Source organism: Saimiri boliviensis, chromosome 6 (genome assembly GCF_048565385.1).
Source record: "Saimiri boliviensis isolate mSaiBol1 chromosome 6, mSaiBol1.pri, whole genome shotgun sequence".
NCBI lineage: Eukaryota > Metazoa > Chordata > Mammalia > Primates > Cebidae > Saimiri > Saimiri boliviensis.
In genome coordinates this window covers 17,821,313-17,846,291 of record NC_133454.1, presented here as the reverse complement: position 1 = coordinate 17,846,291, position 24,979 = coordinate 17,821,313, and the positions used below count along the sequence as shown (strand labels likewise).

The following is a 24,979-nucleotide window of genomic DNA, read 5'->3' as shown; positions in this document are numbered from 1 at the left end:
GAAGGACTTTAGAATTATTTAGATCTAAAATATTCAAGATTAAGAATTGAACAACTTAGTCATCATGATGCTTGCTTTAAATTTTTTAGCTATAAGGTAACATTATATGGACAGAGAAAATATGGAGATCTATCTAGTGAGGTTTTAAAAGTACAAATTTATAATATTTGGAGGATTTTTTCTGATGCTCAGATTATGTTCTTATGTTTCTTTTGGCATTAAAATGCCTTTTCTTCTAGAAAATGATGGCAATATTAAAAAGCAACCAATTCAAATATATATTATAATTTGCTTCTTTATTATTTTTAGGATTCTTACTTGGTGCAATTTAGTTGTCTAATTTCATATCAACTCTATTTTTTTTTTTTTTTATTGTAATGTTACCAGTCAGGGGAATTTACAATCTTGTAGCCTCTGAATTTTGGCAATGATATATGGGAAGGACACAAGCATCCAATGGGTCCTGCACTTTTGTGCATTTTCTTTAAAATTTAGGCCTGAAGAGAAGGGCAAAGGGGCAGAAACTTTTGCAGAACAAGAAGAATAAGTGTCCTGTAGGTGCTAAATAAACGTGAAATGATGCCACTTAGCTTTTGAAAGCTTTGCTTTGGTGAAGACAGATGACTCAAAGTGGACCGTTGACACTTGAGGGCAAGTGGGAACGTACAGTTTCTCAAGCAGGAAGGGGGCTGGAAGAAAATGTTTCCACATATCATAAAAGCAGGCATATGCTTAATTTGTATAAAATACTCTTTTAGACAAAGGATAAGACCTGGATCCTTGGAAATGTTCCCAGTCCTGATTTTGTGTTTCTTACCTCTACTACACTACATATTAAGGAAAATAATCATGCTTTCAGTTTTGAGGGAAATGTCCTAAGTCAGGGGTCAATGGAAATAGCTTCATGGGTATGAGACCTGTGTTCCAGAGAGTCCCACACCTGGCATTATGCTCTGCTCTCATTGTCTTGCTACTATCTATCTATCTGTCTGTCTGTCTGTCTGTCTGTCTCTCTATCCTAACTATCCTATCTATCTGTCTGTCTGTCTGTCTGTCTATCTATCTATCTATCTATCTATCTATCTATCTATCTATCTATCTATCTATCTATCTAGACAGTCTTGCTCTATCACCCAAGCTGGAGTGCAGTGGCGTGTTCTCAACTCACTGCAAGGTCCATCTCCACAGCTCAAGCGATTCTCCTGCCTTAGCTTCCTGAGTAGCTGGGATCACAGGCACCTGCCACTATGCCAGCTAATTTTTGTGTTGCTTTGTTTTTGGCAGAGATGGAATTTCACCATGTTGCCCAGGCTGCTCTTCAATTCTTGACCTCAAGCTATCTGCTTGCCTTGGCCTCCCAAAGTGCTGGGATTATAGGTGTGAGTCACCATGCCCAACTTTGATATTAAATAGTGAACAAGAATTGAGCAGTTTCATTTTGCACCTGGCCCCTGCAGGTTATGTAGCAGGTCCTGGGAGAGGCATCGTGTGACAGGCACTTCAACTGTGTTCTTTAATGTGGGGATTTATAGGCATAGAGCTAGGTTGGCTGTAAAATCTATCCTCAAAAAGAGAGGCAGGGACCTGACTCATACAACTGTAATGATCACAACTCATCAGGGACTCTATCAATTTAATCACAAATCCATATGCTCTGGACATCTTCAAACTAGAGTGCAGGGTCTAAGATAACCATATAATACTCAACTATCCATTCAACATTTAATAAAATGTATAAGTAGCTCTGTTAAAACTCATGTCCCATGCAACTTGACAGTAGATAAAACACAGGGCAAACACTAGAAATATATATATGTGAGTTGTGTTTACACATCTTTAAAGAGAAGATAAGATTGAGTCAAGGACTTGTTGCTATTTTATACTTAGAGAAAAGAGTATATAGCTTAATATTCAGAATCTCAGATTCTTTATCTGAATACTGTAGGAAAAATAATATCTACTTCCAGGCTAGGGACAGTGGCTCACACTTATAATCCCAGCACATTGGGAGGCCAAAGTGAGAGGATCATTTCAGCCCAGGAGTTTGAGACCAGCCAGGGCAAAATACGGAAACTCCGTCTCTACAAAAAATAAACATTAGCAGGCATGGTGACACACCTGCAGTCCCAGCTACTTAGGAGAGTGAGGTAGGAGGATCACTTGAACCCAGGAGGTTGAGGCTGCAGTGAGCCATGATTGTGCCACTCACTCTAGCCTGGGTGACAGAGCAAGACCCTGTCTCAACAATCAATCAATCAATCAATCAATCAAATCCATGAAATAAAATGCGTGAAAGCTGTTTAATAAAGCCATATGAAACAATAGGTAGGGGAAATAGAATAGCATGCCTAGGCTCTAGTCCTAGTTTAGTCTCTTATGAGAAAACTGAAACCTGATTTCAATTTTTTCTTCTCGGTAATGGGGATAATAAAACCTACCATATAGAGTTCTGTGAGAATTAAAATAATTTATATAAGATGCTTAGCAAACTGCCTGGCAGAAAATAAGTCTGCCTCTCCACAGCCTTGCCAGCATGTTATTTTTTTTAATAATAACCATTCTGACTGGTGTGAGACGGTATATTATTGTAGTTTTGATTTGCCTTTTTTTTGAGGATTCGTGATGAAGAGTATTTTTCATGTTTGTTGACCAGCTGTATGTTTTCTTTTGAGAAGCGTCTGTTCATGTTTTTTGCCCACTTTTTAGTGGGTTGTTTTTTGCTTGTTGAATTACTTAAATTCCTCATAGATTCTGGACATTAGACCTCAGTCGGTTGCATAGTTTGCAAATATTTTCTCCCATTTAGTAAGTGGCCTGTTTACTCTGTTGATAGCTTCTTTTGCTCTGCAGAAGCTCTTTTGTTTAATTAGGTGCCACTTGTCTTTTTTTTGGCGGGGGGTGGGGGGGGGTGGTTACAATTGCTTTTGAGAAGTTAGTCCCAAATTCTTTTCAAAGACCAACGTCTAGAATGGCATTCCCTAGGTTTTCTTCTAGGATTCTTATAATTTGATGTCTTTCATTTAAATCTCTAATCCAGCTGGGTGCAGTGGCTCATGGCTGTAATCCTAGCACTTTGGCAGGCTGAGGTGGGTGAATCAGTGGAGGTCAGAGTTCATGACCAGCCTGTCCAACATAGTAAAACTCTGTCTCTACCAAAAAATACAAAAATTAGTCAGGTGTGGTGATCTGCATTGCAGTCCCAGCTACTCAGGAAGATGAGGTGAGAGAATTGCTTGAACTCAGGAGGTTGTAGTGAGCTGAGATCATGCCACTGCACTCCGGGCTGGGTGACAAAGTGAGACCCTGTCTCAAAAATAAATAAATGTTTACATCTTGAGTTAATTTTTGTATCTGGCAAGAGATAAGGGTCCAGTTTTGTTCTGTATATGGCTACTAATATCTAGTGCCATTTATTGAATAGACAGGCTTTTTTCTATTGCTTATTTTTGTCAACTTTGTTGAAGATCAGATGGCTGTAGCTGCATGGCTTTATTTGGGTTATCTTTGCTGTTCCATTGTTCTATTGCATCTGTTTTTGTACCAGTATCATGCTGTTTTAGTTACTGTAGCTTTATAGTGTAAAGTTGGGTAATGCGATGCCTCCAGCTTTCTTTTTCCTTAGAATTGGTTTGGCTATTTGGGCTCTTTTTTGGTTCCATATAAATTTTAGAATGCTTTTTCTAATTCTGCGAAAAATGACATTGGTAGTTTGATGGTAATAGTGTTGAATCTGTAGATTGCTTTGGGCAGTATGGCCATTTTAACAGTGTTGATTCTTCCAATTCATGAGAATGGAGTGTTTTTAAATTCGTGTCATCTATAACTTCTTTCAACAGTGTTTTGTAGTTCTCCTTGTAGAATTCTTTTACCTCCTTGGTTAGATGTATTTTTAGGTTTTTTACTCTTTGTGTGGCTATTGTAAATGGAATTGCATTCTTGATCTGGCTCTTGGCTTGAATGTTATTCGTGCTAATACAGAAATGCTACTAATTTTTGTGTACTGATTTTGTATTCTAAAACTTTACTGAAGCTGTTTATCAGTTTCAAGAGCCTTTTGGTGGAGTCTTTAGGGTTTTCAAGGTATAGAATCATTTTCAGTGCAGAGATAATTTGACTTCTTTTCCTTGTTGGATGCCTTTTATTTCTTTATTGTGCCTGATTACCCTGGGTAGGCCTTCCAGTACTATGTTGAATAGGATTGGTAAGAATGGGCTTCCCTGTCTTTTTCCTGTCCTTAAGAGGAATGCTTCCAGCTTTTGCCTGTTCAGTATGATGTTGGCTGTGGTTTGTCATAGATGGCACTTACTATATTGATGTATATTTCTTCTATGCCTGGTTTGTTGAGAGTTTTTATCATAAAGAAATGTTAGACTTAAAAGTTTTTCCATGTCTATTGAGAATATCATTTGGTTTTTGTTTTTAATTACGTTAATGTGGTGAATCACATTTATTGATTTGCATATATTGAACCAACCTTGCATCCCAGGACTCAAGACTACTTGATGGTGGTGAATTAACTTTTTGATGTGCTGCTGGATTTGATTTGCTAGGATTTTGTTGAGGACTTTGGGTCTATGATCATTAGGGATATAGTCCTGTAATTTTCTTTTTCTTTCTTCTTTTTTTTTTTTTTTTTTTGCTGTTTCTTTGCCAGGTTTTGGTATCAGGGTGATACTGGCTTTGTTGAATAACACAGGGATGAGTCCCTCCTCAATTTTTTGGAATAGTTTCAGTAGAATTGGTGTCATATGTTCTTTGCACATCTGATAGAATTTGGCTGTGAATTCATCTGGTCCAGGGCTTTTTTTGGTTGCTAGGTTTTAAATTACTGATTTAATTTCAGAATTCAATATTGTTCTGCTAAAGGTTTCAATTTCTTTCTGATTGAATCTTAGGAGATTGTGTTTCAAGGATTTTATCAATTTCCTCAAATTTTCTAGTTCGTGTGCATAGAAGTGTTTATAAAAGTCTCAGGATCTTCTGTATGTCTGTGGGATCAGTTGTAATGTCACCTATGTCACTTCTGATTATGCTTATTTGGATCATCCCCCCTCTTTTTTTTCTTGTTAACTAGCTAGTGGTCTACTGATCTTATTTATACATTCAGAGAAACAAATTTTAGTTTGTTGATTCCTTATATGGATTCTGGAGTCTCAGTTTTGTTCAGCTCTCCTCTGATGTTAGTTATTTCTTTTTGTTCTGCTAGCTTTAGGGTTTGTTCTTGTTTTTCTAGTTCCTCTAGGTGTAATGTTAGAAAATTAATTTGAGATCGTTCTAAATTTTTGATGTAGACCTTTAGTGCTGTAAACTTTCCTCTTAACACTGCTTTTGTTGAGTCCCAGAGATTTTGGTATATTACATTTCTATTTTCATTTATTTCAAAGAATTCTTTTATTTCCACCTTAATTTCACTGTTTAGCCAAAAGTCATTCAGGAGCAAGTTGTTTAATTTCTGTGTAATCACGTAGTTTTGAGAGGTCTTCCTGGCATTGATTACTATTTTTATTCCATTGTGGTCTGAAAGTATGTTTGGTATGATCTTGATTTTTTTGAACTTATTGAGAATCACTTTATAGCTGAGCTTGTGGTTAATCTTATAAAAGGTTCCATATGCATATCAGAAGAATGTATAGCCTGTGTTTGACGGGTGGAGTATTCTGTAGATATCCAATTGGTCCAATTGAATTGAAGTCTACAATTAAATTTAAGTCAAATTTAAGTTCAGAAATTCTTTGTTAGTTTTTCTGCATCTTTGCTCTGTTGTTGTCAATGGGGTGGTGAAGTCTTCAACTATTATTGCGTGACTAAGTATTTTCATAGGTCTAGAAGGTTTTATGAGTCTGGGTGCTCCAATGTTGGGTGTGTATATATTTAGGACAGTTAAGTTTTCTTTTTGAATTGAACCCCTTATCATTGTGTAATATTCTTCTTTATCCTTTTTTTTTAACTGTTATTGGTTTAAATACTATTTTATTTAAGAATAGTGACTCTGATTAAATAATTTTTGAAAATTTAATCTGAGATAATTACCAAATAGGATGGCATATTTATTTGATTAACAAGGGGCAAGGAACTTAGTCAATAAACCATTTGCAAGCCGTGATGTAATTAGGTAAAATTTTACATAAACTCCCTCCAATTTAGTGACATCTGTAATCCATTCATTTAATTGATTCTGCAGTTACTATATGCCAGACTGTACAGATGCAGACTTTAAACAGATAAAATCTCCATCTTCGAGATACACACAGCCCAGTGGAGGGGGCAGGTGGGTCAACAGACAGGAAGGAGCACATGAAGACTGAAGGAGAGCAGTTTGTGTGGCACACAGGAACACAGAAGAGTATGTGCTTGACTCCACCAGTCATTGGTGGCTCTCTTAATACTGTCTTCCATTTAACCATCATCTTTAACTGCTTATCAAAAAGTTCATTCCACAAGTATTTAAAGTTAATTTAAAGAAGTGTCAGACACTGTTCAAACACTGAGACTAAAGGGCTAGTGTTTTATGTCTATTCCTTTGTTCCCTTGCTATTAATCTAACCTTCATGATTGGCAGTTGTGAGGGGGAGAGGGAGGTTCCCTCAATTTTTTTATGCCTTTCCCTCTCACCTATCCTCCTGTGAGCATTCTGTGTCCCATCTTTTACTGTTCTGTTTTCCTTTTTAGCTAGACCTGTCCGGTTTGTTCTAGAAAGCAGTCATTTTGGGTTATAAGGCAAAGTCTCTCCTGTGGAGATGAGAGATTTCTGGAAATATGATTATCATGGGATTAGTAAAGAGGTAAGCAGAATCTAGTTTGTAGGAATGACATTTCAGCTCCTTAAGGCAGAAAAGAAATTTCATTAATCTTTTTATTTCCAGAGTTTAGCAGAGTATGGGGTAGATCGTGCTGGCTCAGAGAGGTTTTCTGGATGAATTAATTAATGATAGGCCAACCATTAGCAGTAATGAGATCTGGATTCTAGACCTTGAAGTAGAAGAATGGAGGAAAACATGATGGTCAATGGAAGAGTCACCCATGATACTTTTGTCCATCTTCCTACAGAAATACAAAAATTAAAAACCTTTTAAAATCAGGGTAGCCTATGATTGCAGGGGAAGGAGAAAACTCCCAGATTTACAATGATTCCTTCTTCTATTTCTGGCATAAAATTAGCTGCCTAAAGACAAAGCATTTTATTCCACAATTAAAGATACAATTAAAAATGCAAATGCCTGAAAGAGTAAGCATTATGCTAATGGGTCTCAAAACATAAATGAAGAAACAAAATCTATTCTGCTTTAAAGGAGGCACCAGTGTAGGAGGAAGGCTTCTAAGCCCTTGAAGCAATAAAAGGAATTCCCTCTTGCTTAATAAGTCCAAAGTAGGAAATGTCTTCATACATTCAGTTTAGCTTCATCCTAACAACCAGCCTATGAACTAGGTACTGTGTCCATTTTTTAAATGAGACACTCAAGTTTTAGCAAACAATAAGCTATGCACAACTCTCATTATTCATAATGACAAGTTATGAATTCTGGATGTGAAGCCAGGTCTATTTGGAGGAAATTAATACAGAGTATAAAACAGAAGTTGTATCATCAATACAAATTTAACCAGTGTCCTTACAAGTCTAGACTCTGTCCAGACTTTCTGCTTTATCCTATTAAACTATTTGAGGTACCTGATTATATTCCCCTCCCAGTTACATTTGACCCCACTGAGATTTTAAGAGAGAAAAGTAATTCTGAATTCAAGAAGTTTCTATTGGCTATTCTGCTGCAATATATTAGATTCAATATGTTTCTAAGTGAATAAATAATGATGTTGCTAAATAAGAACTATGAGGAATTCTTGATATGCTAAATAAGAATTGATATGCTAAATTCATATGTCTTGATATGCTAAATAAGAATTATGAATGTGTACAATAAAAATACCACTGTCAGCTAGCCCTGTGCCAAGTACTGGGTGGTGGGTACACACAGCTGACTGTGGCATGTTCTCTGGGAAACAGCTAACATGTTGGGTCCAAGATTGGCGGGGAAGAAGACAAAAATGTGACCCATAACAGAGTCCACAGATTTCATGGCTTTGCCTCAAATGTTCTCAAGAAATCCATAGCCAAGTGAAGCTAGAAGCAGTTAGTACCACTGGAGAGAATCGAGTAATACTGATTCATTTTAAAACATTTTATCATAAAAGCTTAACAAGGACCAGAGCAGTCACTGTTTTAACAGGTGAGTTTCAAATACTAGCGGTCTTCTGGGCAAATTTCACTATAGGAAGTCTCATAGGCATGTTGTAAAAATCAAAATAGGATAATAATTACAAGGCACATAAGTAACATGAGGCATCAGGAAATGAGTTGCCATAAGGGTCTGCAACTCTTTGGACTGCCTATAGATCTAGACTGTGAGAAACTTGAGGAAAGGGGATCTGTGTTCTTATTCACCACTGTGTCCTTAACATATACTACAGACTGGTATATTGCAAGTAAGTACAAATACTGTATTTGTTGAATGAAAGAAGGCATGAAGGAATCAATGTATGAAAGTATTAAGTTAAACAAAGGGCAAGAGGCTGACTTGAGTGTATCTGTCATATTACACAGCCTTGGAGGCAAAAACTGTCTTAGGTAGTAGTAACTTTGAGTAAAATATAGACTTAGGTCCACTGAAAAATGAATAAGACTTTGAAATTCAGAACAAAACTATGAGCAGAGGGCTGGCAAGGGGTGAAGAATGCCTAGGGGAAATAGAAGAAATCATGTGGCTAGGAAAACTAATAACATACATGAAGACTTGAAATGGCCTACTGCATACGCAGTTGAGTCTTTCTATCATGTGGCTTCTACCGATTTCTTTTCAGGTTCTGCCTCTGAGTAGAGCCTTGTTTGGGTGAGAAATGCTGATGAGTTGACAGAGCTGAGTATTCTGGAGCCATGGAATGCTGGCCATCCCCTTCAGGCTTCATGCGGTCTAGAGGAGCACAAACCTAAAAGTCATCAGGAAGTCTGTCCTCCTCCCTTTGCTGAATGCAAGCAAGGGGATGAGAGAGGCTTATCTCACTGCTAAGAAAACAGTGTCTTAGTCACTGCCTATTCTGTGGTCTTCAACAGGGAAAAGGTGGCTTTATAATAAATGATGAATATTGTCAACATTTATCAACTACTTCCCATGTGCCAGATATCTAAATTCACTTTTTTTTTTTTTTTTTTGAGACAGTCTTGCTCTGTTGCCAGGCTGGAGTGCAGTGGTGCGATCTCGGCTCACTGCAACCTCCACCTTCTGGTTCAAGCGATTCTCCTGCCTTAGCCTCCCAAGTAGCTGGTACTACAGGTGAGGCAAGACAGTGCCTGGCTAATTTTTGTATTTTTAGTAGAGATGGGTTTCACTATGTTGGCTAGGATGGTCTTTTTTTTTTTTTTTTTTTTTTGAGACGGAGTTTCGCTCTTGTTACCCAGGCTGGAGTGCAATGGCGCGATCTCAGCTCACCGCAACCTCCGCCTCCTGGGCTCAGGCAATTCTCCTGCCTCAGCCTCCTAAGTAGCTGGGATTACAGGCACACGCCACCACGCCCAGCTAGTTTTTTGTATTTTTAGTAGAGACAGGGTTTCACTATGTTGACCAGGATGGTCTCGATCTCTCGACCTTGTGATCCACCCGCCTTGGCCTCCCAAAGTGCTGGGATTACAGGTATCAGCCACCATGCCCAGGCTCTAAATTCACTATTTTATTTAATCTTCACAACTACTTTATGGTATCCTATTACTACACTCATCTTCACAGTTAAAGTAAGTCCAGAGAGACTGATTTGTCCATGGTCACAAAGCTAGGAAGTGGCAGAACCATGATTCACATGTTTTTCTATCTGGCAGAATCTAGCAACTGTGTGCTTAAATGCTGCTCTACAATGTCTCACAAATAGATCTGAAAGTCTATGCTCATGGTGCCCAGCTGTGTGATCTTGGGGAAATTATTTAACTTCTCCAAGTTAATGGTGGACTGATTTGCTTTAGTTCTTCCCCTCCCCATTCTCCCAGCATCCTGGGTACTCCTCTAACTTACCTTTTATCAAAACAAAGGATTGTTCTTTAGAAATTTGCACTTTTGCACGAGGTCAAAAGATCGAGACCATCCTGGTCATCATGGTGAAACCTCATCTCTACTAAAAATACAAAAATTAGCTGGGCATGGTAGTGTGTGCCTGCAGTCCCAGCCACTTGGGAGGCTGAGGCAGGAGAATTGCTTGAACCCAGGAGGCAAAGGTTGTAGTGAGCCGAGACTGCGCCATTGCACTCCAGCCTAGGTAACAAGAACGAAACTCTGTCTCAAAAAAAAAAAAAAAAAAAAAAAGAAGAAATTTGCACTTTTGTATAAATTTAATCCCTCATATCTTTGACTTTTCTTAGCAGTATTTATTTATACATAAACGTGCATCCCTGTTAGTAGCTGGAAAAGCCTTGTTCTTTCTTTATTATGCCAGGTTTTTATCAGCTGGTAGGTAAGAAGGGAAAGAACATTTTAGAGGTAGGGAGATCTTCATGAGCTTTCATAAACGTACTCTTCCAAGGCAGTTGCTTACTATCTCTGCACACAATGAGAGCCTCAAAGTACATGCCACAAAATTCATATTCCAGTAGCTCCGGAGCCTAAGTGCACCTGTCTTTGAAGAATTGGTAATGTACTTGTGTAGCATTTTGAAAAACATTTTATTCATATTTGTAACTTAATTTACTTTTAAATGAACTACATGTTTCACAATGTTTTACCACTATATGTTTCACAAAGTGGGAAATACACAATACAAGTAGCATATTAAACATATCCAGATCATTCCCATAGGACATGAATGGTTAACATCAGCAATAATCAATTCCATTTGCAAAGCACCACCAGAGTACTTCAAGCACTTCACACAAAAGATTAAAGAAAGAAAACATTATAGCTAGATTGGAAGATAGAGAGGGTTGGCTCATGTTTAAAATACTGCCTGGCTCGGATAGCGCTGGTTATCACTCCCTTTAAAATTTCAGGTAAACAAATTGCTTCCACCTGGGAAGATCATTTCTAATGGGAAAATGAAGGCAGTTTCTGCAAGACCCTAGGAAGGTACATTCTGTCTGACATCACCAGGACCAGGGGTAGAATTGGGCACATGTCAGTTCATGCATGTGCACACACGTCTCTCTCTCTCTCTCTCTCTCTCTCTCTCTCTCTCTCTCTCTCTCTCTCTCTCTCTCTCTCTCTGTGTCTGTGTGTGTGTGTGTGTGTAGGGTATGTGAGGTAAATCCAAGGAGAAGAATGGTTTTTTGGTGCAAGCAAATATTTTACTAAGTCAGCTAAATTGTTTCTCCCAGGACAAAGAAGCTGCTTGCTTTCTGATCTAGGTTTTGGCTTCGTAGAAAAATATAAATAATACCAAAGAAATCCCATATTCCTGCAGCACAGTTTATCCTGTGCAAAAACCCCAAAGACATTTGTGTTTGAATTTTTCCTCTATTCCTCAACTCAAAGAGTCCAGCACTGTGCTGACAGAAGCAGATTGAGAATCACAGCTAAAGTGTATTCAACAGCTGACACCACATAAACTAAGTCCTCAGGGAGGCAGAGTGATGTGGGGAGAAGTGGTGGGAGGCTGGGAAGGAGAGCTGACTCTGCCACAAATCACTGTGGGATCCCAGGCAAGTCTCTGTCTCTGTTCTCCTGGGGCCTCAGTTTCCTCTACTATAAATTCAGCAGTGGGCCCAATGATAGCTAAGGTTCCTTCTAGCACTAGAATTACATAAAGCTAAGCAAAATGAGGAGAATAATACCATTTTCAGTATGTTATTCTCAGATTTGAGACATGCTCATCCTCTTATATTTATATAATCAGATAAACCTTGCTAGTAATTTATTCTGAGAAAGCAAGCAGTTGACTTTCTAAAATAAACACAACTGACCATGGTCCTATAGAAGCAATATAGATAGAGCAAGCATCTTTACGAAAATCCTGTAGCCAAAATTAGTATTTTTAAAAAGTACAGACGTACAAACTTGTTGAATCCCTTTTGGTAAGAATTTCACTTAGGCCTTGCTTCTTGCTTTTTTTTTTCCAGTCTGTCTTCTCACTTTTCATTCGAATAAGGCCAGGGGGCTCTCGAAAGTTCTTTCTGGTTTGCCGATGTGACTATATGCATGCCCCATATTTCTTCTAATTCTAAGTCTCTTAGAGTCATTTAGATGGTAAAGTCAGCCTTCTAGGTACAAAATAAGTAGTAATAACTGAACATTTGGAAACCAAATGCCATATTTGTATATTATAGAGATCTCATTTGGGAATTTCCTATGAAGTGTCAAGTATTTTTGAGTCTTATTAAAAAAGAGGTTCCTCCCTTCAATACAATCCCCAACTATAACTTTGCTACTTTAAGTCTGCCTCTTCTGTATGTTATATTTTTATTTACCATTTTATAGTGAGATTTGAATCTCACTACTACTCTTTCAAATAAGTGCATTAGTTTTATATATCATATTACTTCATTTACTTTTCTTAATCTTCCATAATTAATAGCTATTAGCAATATATTTCAGCAAATTTCTTCTAGTACCTTAACAACAATTTATGCATTCTATTTCTTAATGAGATACCCACAACTTGGTAATTTTCCCTTCCAGTTTTATTATATATAACCATTTCAGTTGCATTGACTGATTTATTTCTGTCCTATTAACCTAGCATTTTCCAATTTGCTACCCAGGACTAAAATATTTTAAGATTTAAAAATATTTTGTAGCACACGGACCACCAATACAACACAAGAGAGAAGAAGATCTACAAATGGAGCTGTTAACTTTCCATCATATTTGTGCTGTCACTCCAAGACATGTTCTAGGGTGGTTCTCAACAGTCACAGATTACAATTAAGGCAATCAAAATAATCTTTTGAAGTGGAGTTGGCCAAATTTGAGGTTTAATAACCTGTTTTATGGTTTGTTTTCTGTATCTCAGGGCTTCACTGGAAGAAGGGAGTCTAGACTTATAAGATCAGTCAGGAAATTAAGGTCTATGATAAGTTGTGCCTTCCAGAATCCCACTCCCTTCTCAGCCCTGCTGTGAATACTAAATACACACAAAACTTAACTTTACAGCCAAAGTGGAACCAACGGCAAACGTTCAACTCAAGTATGTAAATTAGTATCTACAACACATACCTCATGCCTAAAATTTCAGGTAAGAAGGATATGACCTCAGGTTGGAGTCAGACTGGATTTTGGGCCAGAGTGGGAAGTGGAGAATATATTAAGAATAGGCATGGGGCTGGGCACGATGGCTCAAGCCTGTAATCCCAGCACTTTGGGAGGCCGAGGCGGGTGGATCACGAGGTCAAGAGATCGAGACCATCCTGGTCAACATGGTGAAACCCCGTCTCTTCTAAAAATACAAAAAAGTAGTTGGGTGTGGTGGCGCGTGTCTGTAATCCCAGCTACTCGGGAGGCTGAGGCAGGAGAATTGCCTGAACCCAGGAGGCGGAGGTTGCGGTGAGCCGAGATCGCGCCATTGCACTCCAGCCTGGGTAACAAGAGCAAAACTCCGTCTCAAAAAAAAAAAAAAGAATAGGCATGTTTTCTCCATATGGTACATAGATTCATGTTGACCATTAATTAGGCATCACTTTCTTCCTTTTGTCTGTTAGTGCTTATATTATTTTTAAAGGTAAAGTAAGCACTGATGAAGTTTGGAAGTAATATAGGAGGCTTTTCTCGGAAGAGGAGCATGTTATAGTTGAGTGCTGATGGATCTTACTCAAGAGGTAGTTACCAGGATGAAAGGCTGGAAGGCATTTCACATTCAATCAATCATTTTTCTTTTTCTGGTAGATTAATGAGTTTTGTCAGACAAGGAACAAGTAACTTTTATGGTCTGAGAACAACTGGTAATGAGATGACACAGAAGGAAGTCTTTCTGCCAAAACTCGTTAGAGAAAAGCACATAACTATTTAGAAGAACGCTGTGGATTTTAAATCAATGCACTAAAGTTAATGCAATCAGTATCAGGCAGGTTAGGAGATGATACAGGCATATTTTCTTTTCACACTGATGGTAAGCAAATGTCCAGGGCTTTGGCCCACACATTCAATTTAAGATTTATTAGAAATGAAAATGTTTCTTCTCATTGTTATTGCAACCTATGCTAGGCACTTTATCCTGGATCATAACATTGCCAAAGAATAACTTGATAAAAGCAGGCACCTTTAACTAATTTAATCTAATATCATTTCAAACATTTATTCCAAATGGTTAAACATAAGGTCATTCAGTAGTGTACTGAGGAGCAGATGTTAATTAGAACACATGTTCTGTTGCTTCACAGTGTTGCCTTTGTTTTCTCAAGTTGCAATGCTCACAAAGTGCAGATAGAGAAATACTCCATTGCCTACCTGACATAGAGGGAGCGTTTCTGATTGGTTCGCAGGGACCCGGACCCGGAACTCATGCTGTGGTTCATCATCTGCTCTCGTAGGTCATGGATTTTGGCCTCAAATCGAGCGTAATCTGGTAACAAAAACAAAGGTAGCAAATTTGGCTTTGTTCCTTCAAGAGTTAGAAATGCCGCACAGTCCAGGCAGCCCTTCACCCACGTTGTTGGTTCCTTTGCCAAACAATGGGGACATGTTCAACTCAAGGGTATTTACTATAATTTATTCACAGACATTAATAAGAGGAAAGTGAGAAATCAGTTCCTTCCCAAAAGGTACCTAGAAAACATACCATCATCCAATTCTCAACTTGTAAAAAGTCCAAGCAGGGTGGGAGAGAGGGGACTGGGGATCATGGGGAAGGAGATGTGGTTGAAAACATGAAACATAAAATATCCTTGTGGTGATGACAATGTTTGCTATCTTGCCTGCAGTGGTGGATATGAATAACTACACATAAGATAAAATTACACAGAACCAAACGCGCATGCATGTGCACACACACACACACATACACACACACACGACTAGGGAAAATCTGAATAATATTGATGAATTGCATCAATGTGAATATCCTGGTAGTGATAATGTGCAATAGTTTTTTAAAAATGTTGCTACTGGTGGAAACTGTAAAATTATTTCTTATAGCTGCACATAAATCTATAATTATCTCAAAAACAAAAAGCAAAATAAAATAAAATCCCATGGGAATCCCAACTCGATGAGGTATTGAGGAGAGTCTCTAGTTACTGTCAGCCTGATAGACCAGAGAATCAAGAGTTTGGTGATGAGTTGTGTAAGAAATGTCATTTAATTTAACTAAATTTTGTTAGGGGGTGTCAGTCTGCTTGACCACTTGGGGTTATACCTCAATTTTGTACTATACCTTTGCTTACAAGCCAAATTTTAGACATTTTCAAACATTAAAAAGTACGGGTATAATAAAAGTCAAAGAAATATGCATATTATATCATTGCTATTGTTTCACACAAAAAATATTTTTGGCATGTAAATCCAATAAAAATAAAGAAAGAATAGGTTCTAAGGCACTTAATAACACAATGAACATGTAAAAAGAAACGGCTTTTGACGTTTCAATATTTTTTTTATCACAACCTAGAGACTTCTATCATTTCCTTGGCAAAACAAGGTCTTGCATTAGGAAAATCCAGCAGACTTATCTTATCCACAAATAAACTTAAAAATGTTAATTGAAATTATAAATCGTTCTTTTAATTACAAAGAAACTCACCATAAAGAATTTTAATAGAGTATATCAGCACATTTCAGAAAACAATTTGATTTTCCATTCAATTTATTCACAACTTGAATAAAACAAGGATGACTGAATATAATAAAAGATGATCTACTTACAGAGTGCTTCAAATTCTTTATAATAAAAAGTTCTATAAAATGTAATTTCATTTTAACTTATTGAATATGTATTGGTTATTGTAAGGTGAGCTTCATATGACCTTAGTTTTCAGCAATAAATAGATAACAGGAAAATAGACTCTGAATGTTGAATATGTTTAAAGTTTCATATACTACAGATAAAGCTATAATAGAAGGCCGGAAATTTCTGGTGCATGAGCAAAGTCTGGTATTATCCAGATTTGGAAGGCTTCCTGTTCACGCTTAGCTTTGAATAATGAAGTCCTAAATGATTAAATAAGCACAACACACATTTAACAACATAGTTAAGGTAAAAATCTACTGACTATAATTTAAGAAAATTTATTTCATTTTCTATCAAGAGAAAACATTTATTTATAAACATCAATATGATATTGTATGCAGGCCAGGCATGGTGACACATGCACATAGTCTCAGCTATTTGGAAGACTGAGGCAGGAGAATCACTGGAGCCCAGGATTTCAAGGTTTCAGTGAGTTATGATCCCACTACTGCAATCCAGCTTGGGTGACAAAGAGAGACCCTGTCTTTATTTAAAATAAAAATTAAAAAAGATACGATACTGTGTGGAGATTTAAGTCATTTCGAGCAAGTCATGCTTTCTTGCCACCTTAGAAGAGTCAATTAATATTTATTGCTTGCCACATGGCACAAAATATGCTCAATGCATCACGGCTATGATCTCATTTCTTTTTAAAATTGCAAAACAAAGTCTATGGATGTTGAAAAATATTGAAATATATAGAAAAACACAGGATAAAAATTGAGAGGCTCTCTTGTCTCTTCTGGCTTTTCCTACCTTCTCTCTCATTGCCTACAGCTTACCCTAGTGGTACATGTATGGTTGTGTGCTGGATATGTATGTGTGTGTTTGTGGGTAGCTGTATTTGTGTGTGTGTGTGTGTGTGTGTGTGTGTGTGTGTATGTACACACATACCCATACAAATGAGACCATAACTATTTATTGTACTAAGACTTTTTTCTCCATTTTTAATAGTGTAATTTGGATATTTTCCTGCCATCTACCAAATACACAAATATCATTTTTCTTAATACTCTTAATAATCGATTCCATAGTTTAGACTGTATTTAACAATTCCCTTATCATTGGATATTTAGGCTGGTCCAGCTTTTTGCTATTATAAACAGGGATTTTGGTGTTCGTGTGCATGTTTACAGCAGGTTAGTAGAGCACCAGAAATGCCTCCAGTAGCATTTCCAGAGAGGAAAACGGTCTTGTCAGGAATACAGTTTAGGAACTCTTAACTTTTTTGATCCATGCTTTACATTGCCACTTGATAAATACCACATTTCACCCCTGAGTACCACTAAATCTCCCATCTAGAGCTTTCACCTCCAGTTGTCCCTTCTTAAACATCTAACTCCATGCAAGTCCCACCTCCTCATTTAATCACTTTGCTGCTTTACTGTATTCTTCATACTTACTTGCAGTTATTTGTAGAGTTGTTCATCCTCCATTAGACTGCTCTCTGAGGGCAGAAACTATTTTTCATTCTCCTTGGAACTTCCTTTTCCTAACACAGTGTCTGAGATGCTCAGTAATTTAAAAAAAAATGAATAAAAAAAATACAACCATCTGATCTTTGACAAACCTGACAAAAACAAGCAATAGGGAAAGGATTCTCTATTTAATAATTGGTGTTGGGAAAACTGGCTAGCCATATGCAGAAGCTGAAACTGGATCTCTTCCTTACACCTTCTACAAAAATTAACTCTATATGGATTAAAGATTTAAACATGAGGCCTAACACCATAAAAACTCTAGAAGAAAACCTAGGCCAATACCATATAGGGCATAAACATGGGCAAGGACTTCATGACTAACACACCAAAAGCAATGGCAACAAAAACCAAAATAGACAAGTGGGATTTAATTAAACTTAAGACCTTCTGCACAACAAAAGAAACAATCCCCAGAGTGAACCAGCAACCAACAGAATGGAAAAAAAAATTTGCAATCTACCCATCTGACAAAGGGCTAATATTCAGAATCTATAAGAACTAAAGCAGATTTACAAGAAAAAAAACCCATTTAAGTGGATGAAAGACATGAACAGACATTTTTCGAAAGAAGACATTTATGAGGCAAGCAAACATATGAAAAACATGCTTATCATCACTGGTTATTAGAGAAATGCAAATCAAAACCACATTGAGATACCACCTCACAGCAGTTAGAATGGTGATCATTAAAAAATCAGGAGACAAGAGATGCTGGAGAGGATGTGGATGTGGAAAAATAGGAACACTTTTACACTGTTGGTGGGAGTGTAAATTAATTCAATCATTGTGGAGGACAGTATGATCTAAAAATAGAAATATTATTCGACCCAGCAATCCCATTACTGGGTATACACCCATGGGATTAGAAGTAATTCTATTATAAAGACACATGCACATGTATGTTTATTGCAGCACTGTTCACAATAGCAAAGATTTGGAATCAACACAAATGTCCATCAATGATAGACTGGATAAAGAAAATTGGCACATATACACCATGGAATACTATGCAGCCATAAAAAAGGATGAGTTCATGTCCTTTGCAGGGACATGGATGAAACTGGAAACCATCATTCTCAGCAAACTGACACAAGAACAGAAAACCAACCACCACATGTTCTCACTCATAAGTGGGTGTTGAACAATGAGAACACATAGACACAGGGAGGGGAACATCACACATGGGGACCTGGGGGCTGGGGGGCTAGGGAGGAATAGCAAGGGGTGAGGGTGTTGGGGAGGGATAGCATTAGGAGAAATACCTAATGTAGATGATGGGGCGGTGGATGCAGCAAACCACCACCATGGCACATGTATACCTGTGTAACAAACGTGCACGATCTGCACATGTACCCCAGAACTTAAAGTAGCTTAGTGGCTACTAATCCAGGAGCCTGGGAAACAAAACCAAACCTGAGGTCACAGTTTTAAGTGGAAATCTTCATAATATTGAAATACAAAATCTACTCAAAGCCAAAAAAACAAACAAACAAACAAACAAAAAACAAAAACAAAAAACAAACAAACAAACAAAAAAAAACGAGTGAGTAGAATACCTAGATGAATTCAGTTACAAAATGGCTCCAGGTACTGAAATTGTCCATTTTCATTTTTATGTTTTGCAGTAAGAAAGATGAACATGCATTTTCCCAGTACTACTTTTTTCAAGACTTAAATATTCTAATTGCAAGGCTTTATTTCTGTCAAATCACTACCATTTCCAAATTCTTGTTGTTTTTATTGTTCTCTAGGAAATCTTTCCATCTCAGTCATGTCATACATTGGTAAAAATTCTCTGACACTTCATCTATATACAACCAGCACTTTGTTAGGCTCTTGTAGCTGCCACATTTTAAATAACACAATGGGATACTTCCTGTAATAAAAAAACTATATTTGCCTTACTGTATGGCTCATTAGGTACCCAAAACGTTTTCTGCCATGCCTTTGAAATGTTTCACCTGCATGACATTCTACGGTCTTTAAATTTCCCAATATGAATGATTTGCACTGCATTTGCCTTTATGGGAATCTACCCTGTTTTCACCTTTCCTACTTTGACAGTCATCTTAATCTAAATCCTGTGTCAAAGGTGCTTATCTGTCTCTTCGCTGCTTTTCTTTGAAAATTAAACATAGCTACAAGCAATTTCATCAGAGTAAAGCTAGTAAGATCTGGTTTTACAAATATAAATAGCATGTCTGTGGCAGAAGAGCTCTGTCTCCAACTTTTTGGAGATAAACAAGTTTACAGTTAGAAATACTCTCGAAGTAAACAGGAAACCTGCTACACAAATTGTGAAATGTAAGTCATTATGTTTTATAGAAGTACCAAAATTATATTTCTCAACAAAACAGAAAAATCTAATCCACCAAATATTAATCCTCTCTCTCCCTCTCAAATCTTTTACTCATATCTATGCCTGTCCCTCTGAAACATTTTCAGTCAAATTCATAACCTGGTCTTGATTCCAAGCCTCAGGAGAACATTCGATTGAAATTTCAAATGCTTCAATCTTTATATTGTCCAAAGTGGAATTCATGTTTTCTGAGCCAGGATCAGTGCTATATACTTTAAAAATTATGTTATTTCTCCTAAGAAAGTTCTGAGGTAGATATATTTTTTTTACAGATGAGGAAACAGGTTCAGAGAGGTGAACTAACTTCACCAAGATTATAGAGCTACTAGGTAAGAGAGCTCACTGGACACAAAGCTAGGATTCAACCCTGGATCTCCGTGAAGCCCTTTTGTTTCAGTTACATCACGACACCTGCTATAACACCACAATGCTTGTTTAGAATGTAAGGTCTCCTCAATTCTCTAGCCTTCTCTTTTGACATCTTGCTCTTCTTCCCTTCAACTGCTGTGTTAGTCAGGGGCATGAGGGTCTTCTATCAGACCATAAGCTACTCGGAGACTTGGGGTGCCTCACTCATCTCTATTCCAAAACCTCAGGGTTTATCATTCTACCTTGTGTATACACAGGAATTTTGCAGCTTTGAACAAGTCAGAACCTGAAAGAATTTGCTTCCAGAATAGGACATTGACAGGAAAATTAAGTATGATCATGCTGAGGTGTATTACAGTATTAAAAATGGTATGAAATAGGTATTTGGTAAATGCTTTTTAAATTACAAATTATTTTATGTTTTGGGGGGACTTTCTTCTGTAGCAAGAAGCAAACCACTGAAAGTCCTACTCCTAGGCAAATGTTTTAAAGGAGCTTCATGAAACATTACCTCCAGCTAGTTCTTTCCCTACCTCTATGTATGACAAATCATTTTCTTCCTCCACATTCTTGGGTATGTAAAGCCTGTTGTTCCTGACTAGGTGCATTTATTTTGGAGGTTCTGGCGTTTGTTTTCACCTGGACAAGATGGATGATAATTGTAAAAAGTGTACAAGATTTGGGTTATGTAGATGGAGTCAAAATCCTGGTTGTGCCACTAAATAGCTACACATTACTGTAAAAGTTATTAACCTTTCTGTGCTTAATTTTCTAATGTAAAATGGGAATAATAATTGGACCTACCTCAAGATCTGTTGAGAAGATTATGAGACCTGATGGATCTAAAAGATTGGCGCTTGGTAATGACTGTCAATTTCTCCTATTATTTCTGTTTGTAATTCATCACCTATTCTTGTTCATCACTTGTGAAAATTATAACCCCTTTCTGTACCAAGTGCAATGGAAACCTGTCTGCTTCTAGAGCACCCTATTACAGCCTCCCTCTGCCTGTTATGAATTGATATCTTTACCAGGTTGAAGAGGAATGAGCCACAGATGGCCATACTTTGGGACACTTGTTACCAGGATGGAACTTCTCATCTGCTAGGCAACAACTAAATGGACCCTCAAGGTACTCTCATCAGTTCATAGTGACTTGGAGCCCAGGAGAATAATGTCCAATTCCAAAGCTGTTGCTGTTTTCAGGAATATCAGTGACTTCATTCATTAGTATTGTCTCAAGACCTTGACCCACTGATGGACACTTGGAGCAAGGTCATGGGTGTGAACACCACACATTACACAGCGAGGGGGGCTCTGCCATACACTTGTTTTCAATTTGTTAAGGTGACTCCGAATGAAAATCTACCATTCACACACAAAAGGTGGCATTGTCTCCTGTAAGAAGGCCAGTGTTGTTAAATGCAGTGGGATTATCTGCATTGATTAAAACTGCCCAACTGCTCATGTTTCAGAACTCAGGTGGCTTATCTTCGTTCTGAGATAAGAAAACAACACACTCAGTCGGTGAGGCAGTAGCATGAGGCCATGGCCTGCTCTCCCCATTTCTCTAGTAAGCTGGTGGGCAGCATGCTCTCCACTAGCCACGACCTCATCCAGCTGTCTCATGACTTCCAGACAAGAGGAAGCCATGAACAGAGGAAACAGGATTAGACACTCTAGGTTAGAAAGCCAGCTTTTCGTCTTAATTTTCTCATTTATTGCTAATGGCGCCTTAGGAAGTTACCGAACCTCAGTTTGCTCATCTACAAATTGCGAAGTTCACCTTACAAAGTGGTTGTGAGACTCAAAATGAGATGTGACTGAAGTGGTTTGAAAATATAAGATAGGTGTTGCTATTATTACTTTGGCGGCTCCTGTCAGGACAAAGACATATGCAGTTGTTAGTGGCACTAATGGTGGCAGTGGCACCCTCTTTCTATTTGTTCATTATAAACATGTGTGCAGCTAGCAACAACTGGTAAGATCACTGGGCTGTAAACAGGACTCTGCACATCCAAGCAACAGAGACTGCTTTCCTGCCGAGTTACCCATTTCCACACTACAGGAGAATTCGTTTGAAGAGACCACCTGCTGTACACACGAGATGCTTTAAATAGACACATCTGAACTAGAAGCTCTAGGTGGCTTATAAAAAAGGAAATTTGAGCTTTAGCACAACTTTCAGTAGGGCTAGGGTAAATGTCCATAGTGCGCAGTCTATTGGGGGGGGTGTCACAATATTGTTTACCTAGATGTGACCCTCATTGTCACTGAGGCTCAGGAAGGGTACATGGTAAGGATGAAGCAGGAACAGTTTACATCTATTCTTAGCAGAGCATCTAATCACTGCTCCAGGGATGAGAGCTGTGAGCAGTTATAAATGTTTCCATTTCTTTGGTGGAAACATCCTTCTTTCATTTATTCAGTAATATTTCTTCAGGGTTTATTACATGCCAGGCACAATCCTAATTGCTAGGATGTTGAATCCACTGAACAGATTTTTTTCCTCAAGAGGCTCACAGGCTAGTGCCCAGTTGCTTATAATTTCCTGGTTTCTTCATGTGAATACAAAAGAGCACTTGGTATTTAAATATCTACTCCATTTGAGGAGTATCATGTTCTTTCTAGATGCTAATAGGATATCAACAAACCTTCTATCATGGAAAGACACTAATACAGTCAGTTCCATGTTAAAATGAACAAACTGGGGCAGGTTCAATTTTTGTGAACTACCTGGTTACTTACAGAGCGAGAGGAGCAACTTGAGGTTCAAGGCAGCGTCTTGGAATCAGAGTTTCTGGATTTGAGTCCTGGCTCTCAGAGACATTAAGAAAATACCATACCCACTCAGAGATTCTGTTTTCTCATTTGTGAAATGGAGAAATCATCTCTATCCCCATATATTGTTGTTCTGTATATCTAAGAGAGTATAATTTATTTTCATCCTTTTAAGCAGTATTGATTTTAAAAAGTGCCATCAAGGAATAATAGCATTTTTTTTTTGGTGGGGGGGAGAGGGTATACACAAGACTCTTCTGATTTCACAAGCTGAAATGTATTTTGTGGAGAGGGGAAGATGTGAATCTTATAATCAATGAAATATGATAATTCAGAATGTTTAAAACTAGAAAATCGGAAAGAAATATACTACTGCTTTCTCTCCACTGGACTGTTAACCAGTGACACATAACAGGATTAGCCTCAAGTTCAAGAAGCAGTGCTTTGTCAAAATTCTTTCATATGGAGATACAAAAATAATTTTGATTATTTGGAGCTCAGGAAATATTAGATGGTTGCCATTTCATCCCTTTTTTTTTCTAGTTTTTCTGGGATTTCAGAGCCAGATAGGCCCAGAAGGGGCCCAGTCACATTACAGTAGGCTTTAGAGATACCCACCGAGCTTTTCTTACCCTGGCTACTTTTCAAGTCATCCTGTCAGGGAGGGCGCCATGAGGAACTATTTGAGTAGGCTGGCTTCCCTCCCAGATACGCCACCTCCGTCAAGAACACTGAGATCTGGCCACTGGAAAGATCTGGATCTCTCTAAGCTACTGCCTAAGGATTTTACTAGCTTTTACTTGAACCCCTGACTTAGCTCATCTCTCAAGTTGCCAACCTGCCTCTGTGTTGAAGTGGTGACATGGAATTTTCCATTGCTAAAGATTTACAGATGTTTGGCTGACAAATCCAAACGTGTGTGGGGTGTGTGGTGTGTGTGTGTGTGTGTGTGTGTGTGTGTGTGTGTGTGTGTGTGAGAGAGAGAGAGAGAGAGAGAGAGAGAGAGAGACAGAGAGAGAGAGAGACTGGGAGACAGACATAGAGGGAGACAGAGAGGAAGATAGAGAGATGGAGAGAGACAAATAGATTATGAAATAAATTCATCAGAATGCAACTTTAACCAGAAATTCTAGACAATAGCAAGAGTCTGCTATCTTTTCTGCACTCCACAAAGGTAGAGGATGTAGGCACTTATCTCTTGCACCTCTTTGGTACTGACCATTAATAATGCAGTTATGGAAACCACGAGGGCAAGGATGTTACCGTGTTTTTTTTCTGTATCCCTAACACTTGGCACAGAGTGTGGTACACAGTTATCAGCTAATAAATGTTAATATAAATGCTTGCTGAATTGGATAAGTTATATCAAGAGTTCTGATAAACAAAAATGATCCTTTAGCTTGCCAGATCTAATACTGAATAGATCAGTCTTTTAGAATAAGTTTTAATACCACATTGAATTAAGGTATGTCTCTCTCCATTCCTCCCCACCCCTTCTCTGTTTTCAGATAGAATTGGGATCATTTGTTTTGTTTAGAACAATTTTCTGCAGCTTGGATGGAGAAACTTTAAAGACGTTTCAGCCAAACACTCAGGAAATCTTTAATGGGTGAAATAAAGTAAGTTTTATAGGCAAATAACAATCGGAATCCCTAACTAGCTATTTCATATAATATGCATATAACTCTGAAAGTTACAAATTTCAATTTGGCTTCATGCAAGCTTTGTTTTATTGGTTCATAAAGGCAGATTTTCTTTGATTATCAGGATTATTGCAAAATGGAGTCAGCACAGAAACTTCCTGAAGTTGGCAAAGCCTGTTTTCTCTGGGTGATAGGAGTAACTAACATATTATTATTTTTTAAGGCTCTGAGATAAATTTGATCCATGTTTGAGTCATAAGTTTATTATTGATTTTTAGTGTGGATTTTGCATAAGATACTCAATTTAGAGAATACTCAGTTTTCTCATATGTACGATAGAAAAACAGTAGTTACCTGATCAGATTTTTTGAAGGTAAATGCAACAGCAGTTGTAAATGGCATAGTTCATTGCAGATTAGATGCTCAATAAATGAACAAAA

At 37.8% G+C, this 24,979-nt stretch overlaps 1 protein-coding gene across 22 annotated transcripts in view; it reads right to left on the bottom strand.

Annotated features, from left to right (window-relative positions):
* The window catches only part of DLG2 (discs large MAGUK scaffold protein 2), a 2,103,224-nt gene that overhangs the window by 149,728 nt on the left and 1,928,517 nt on the right, over positions 1 to 24,979 (bottom strand). For all 22 annotated transcript variants that reach the window (XM_074400260.1, XM_074400268.1, XM_074400258.1 and 19 more), the window contains one exon: positions 14,409 to 14,523. In XM_074400260.1, the coding sequence (XP_074256361.1) occupies positions 14,409 to 14,523 (115 nt within the window). The remainder of the gene's footprint in view (positions 1 to 14,408; positions 14,524 to 24,979) is intronic.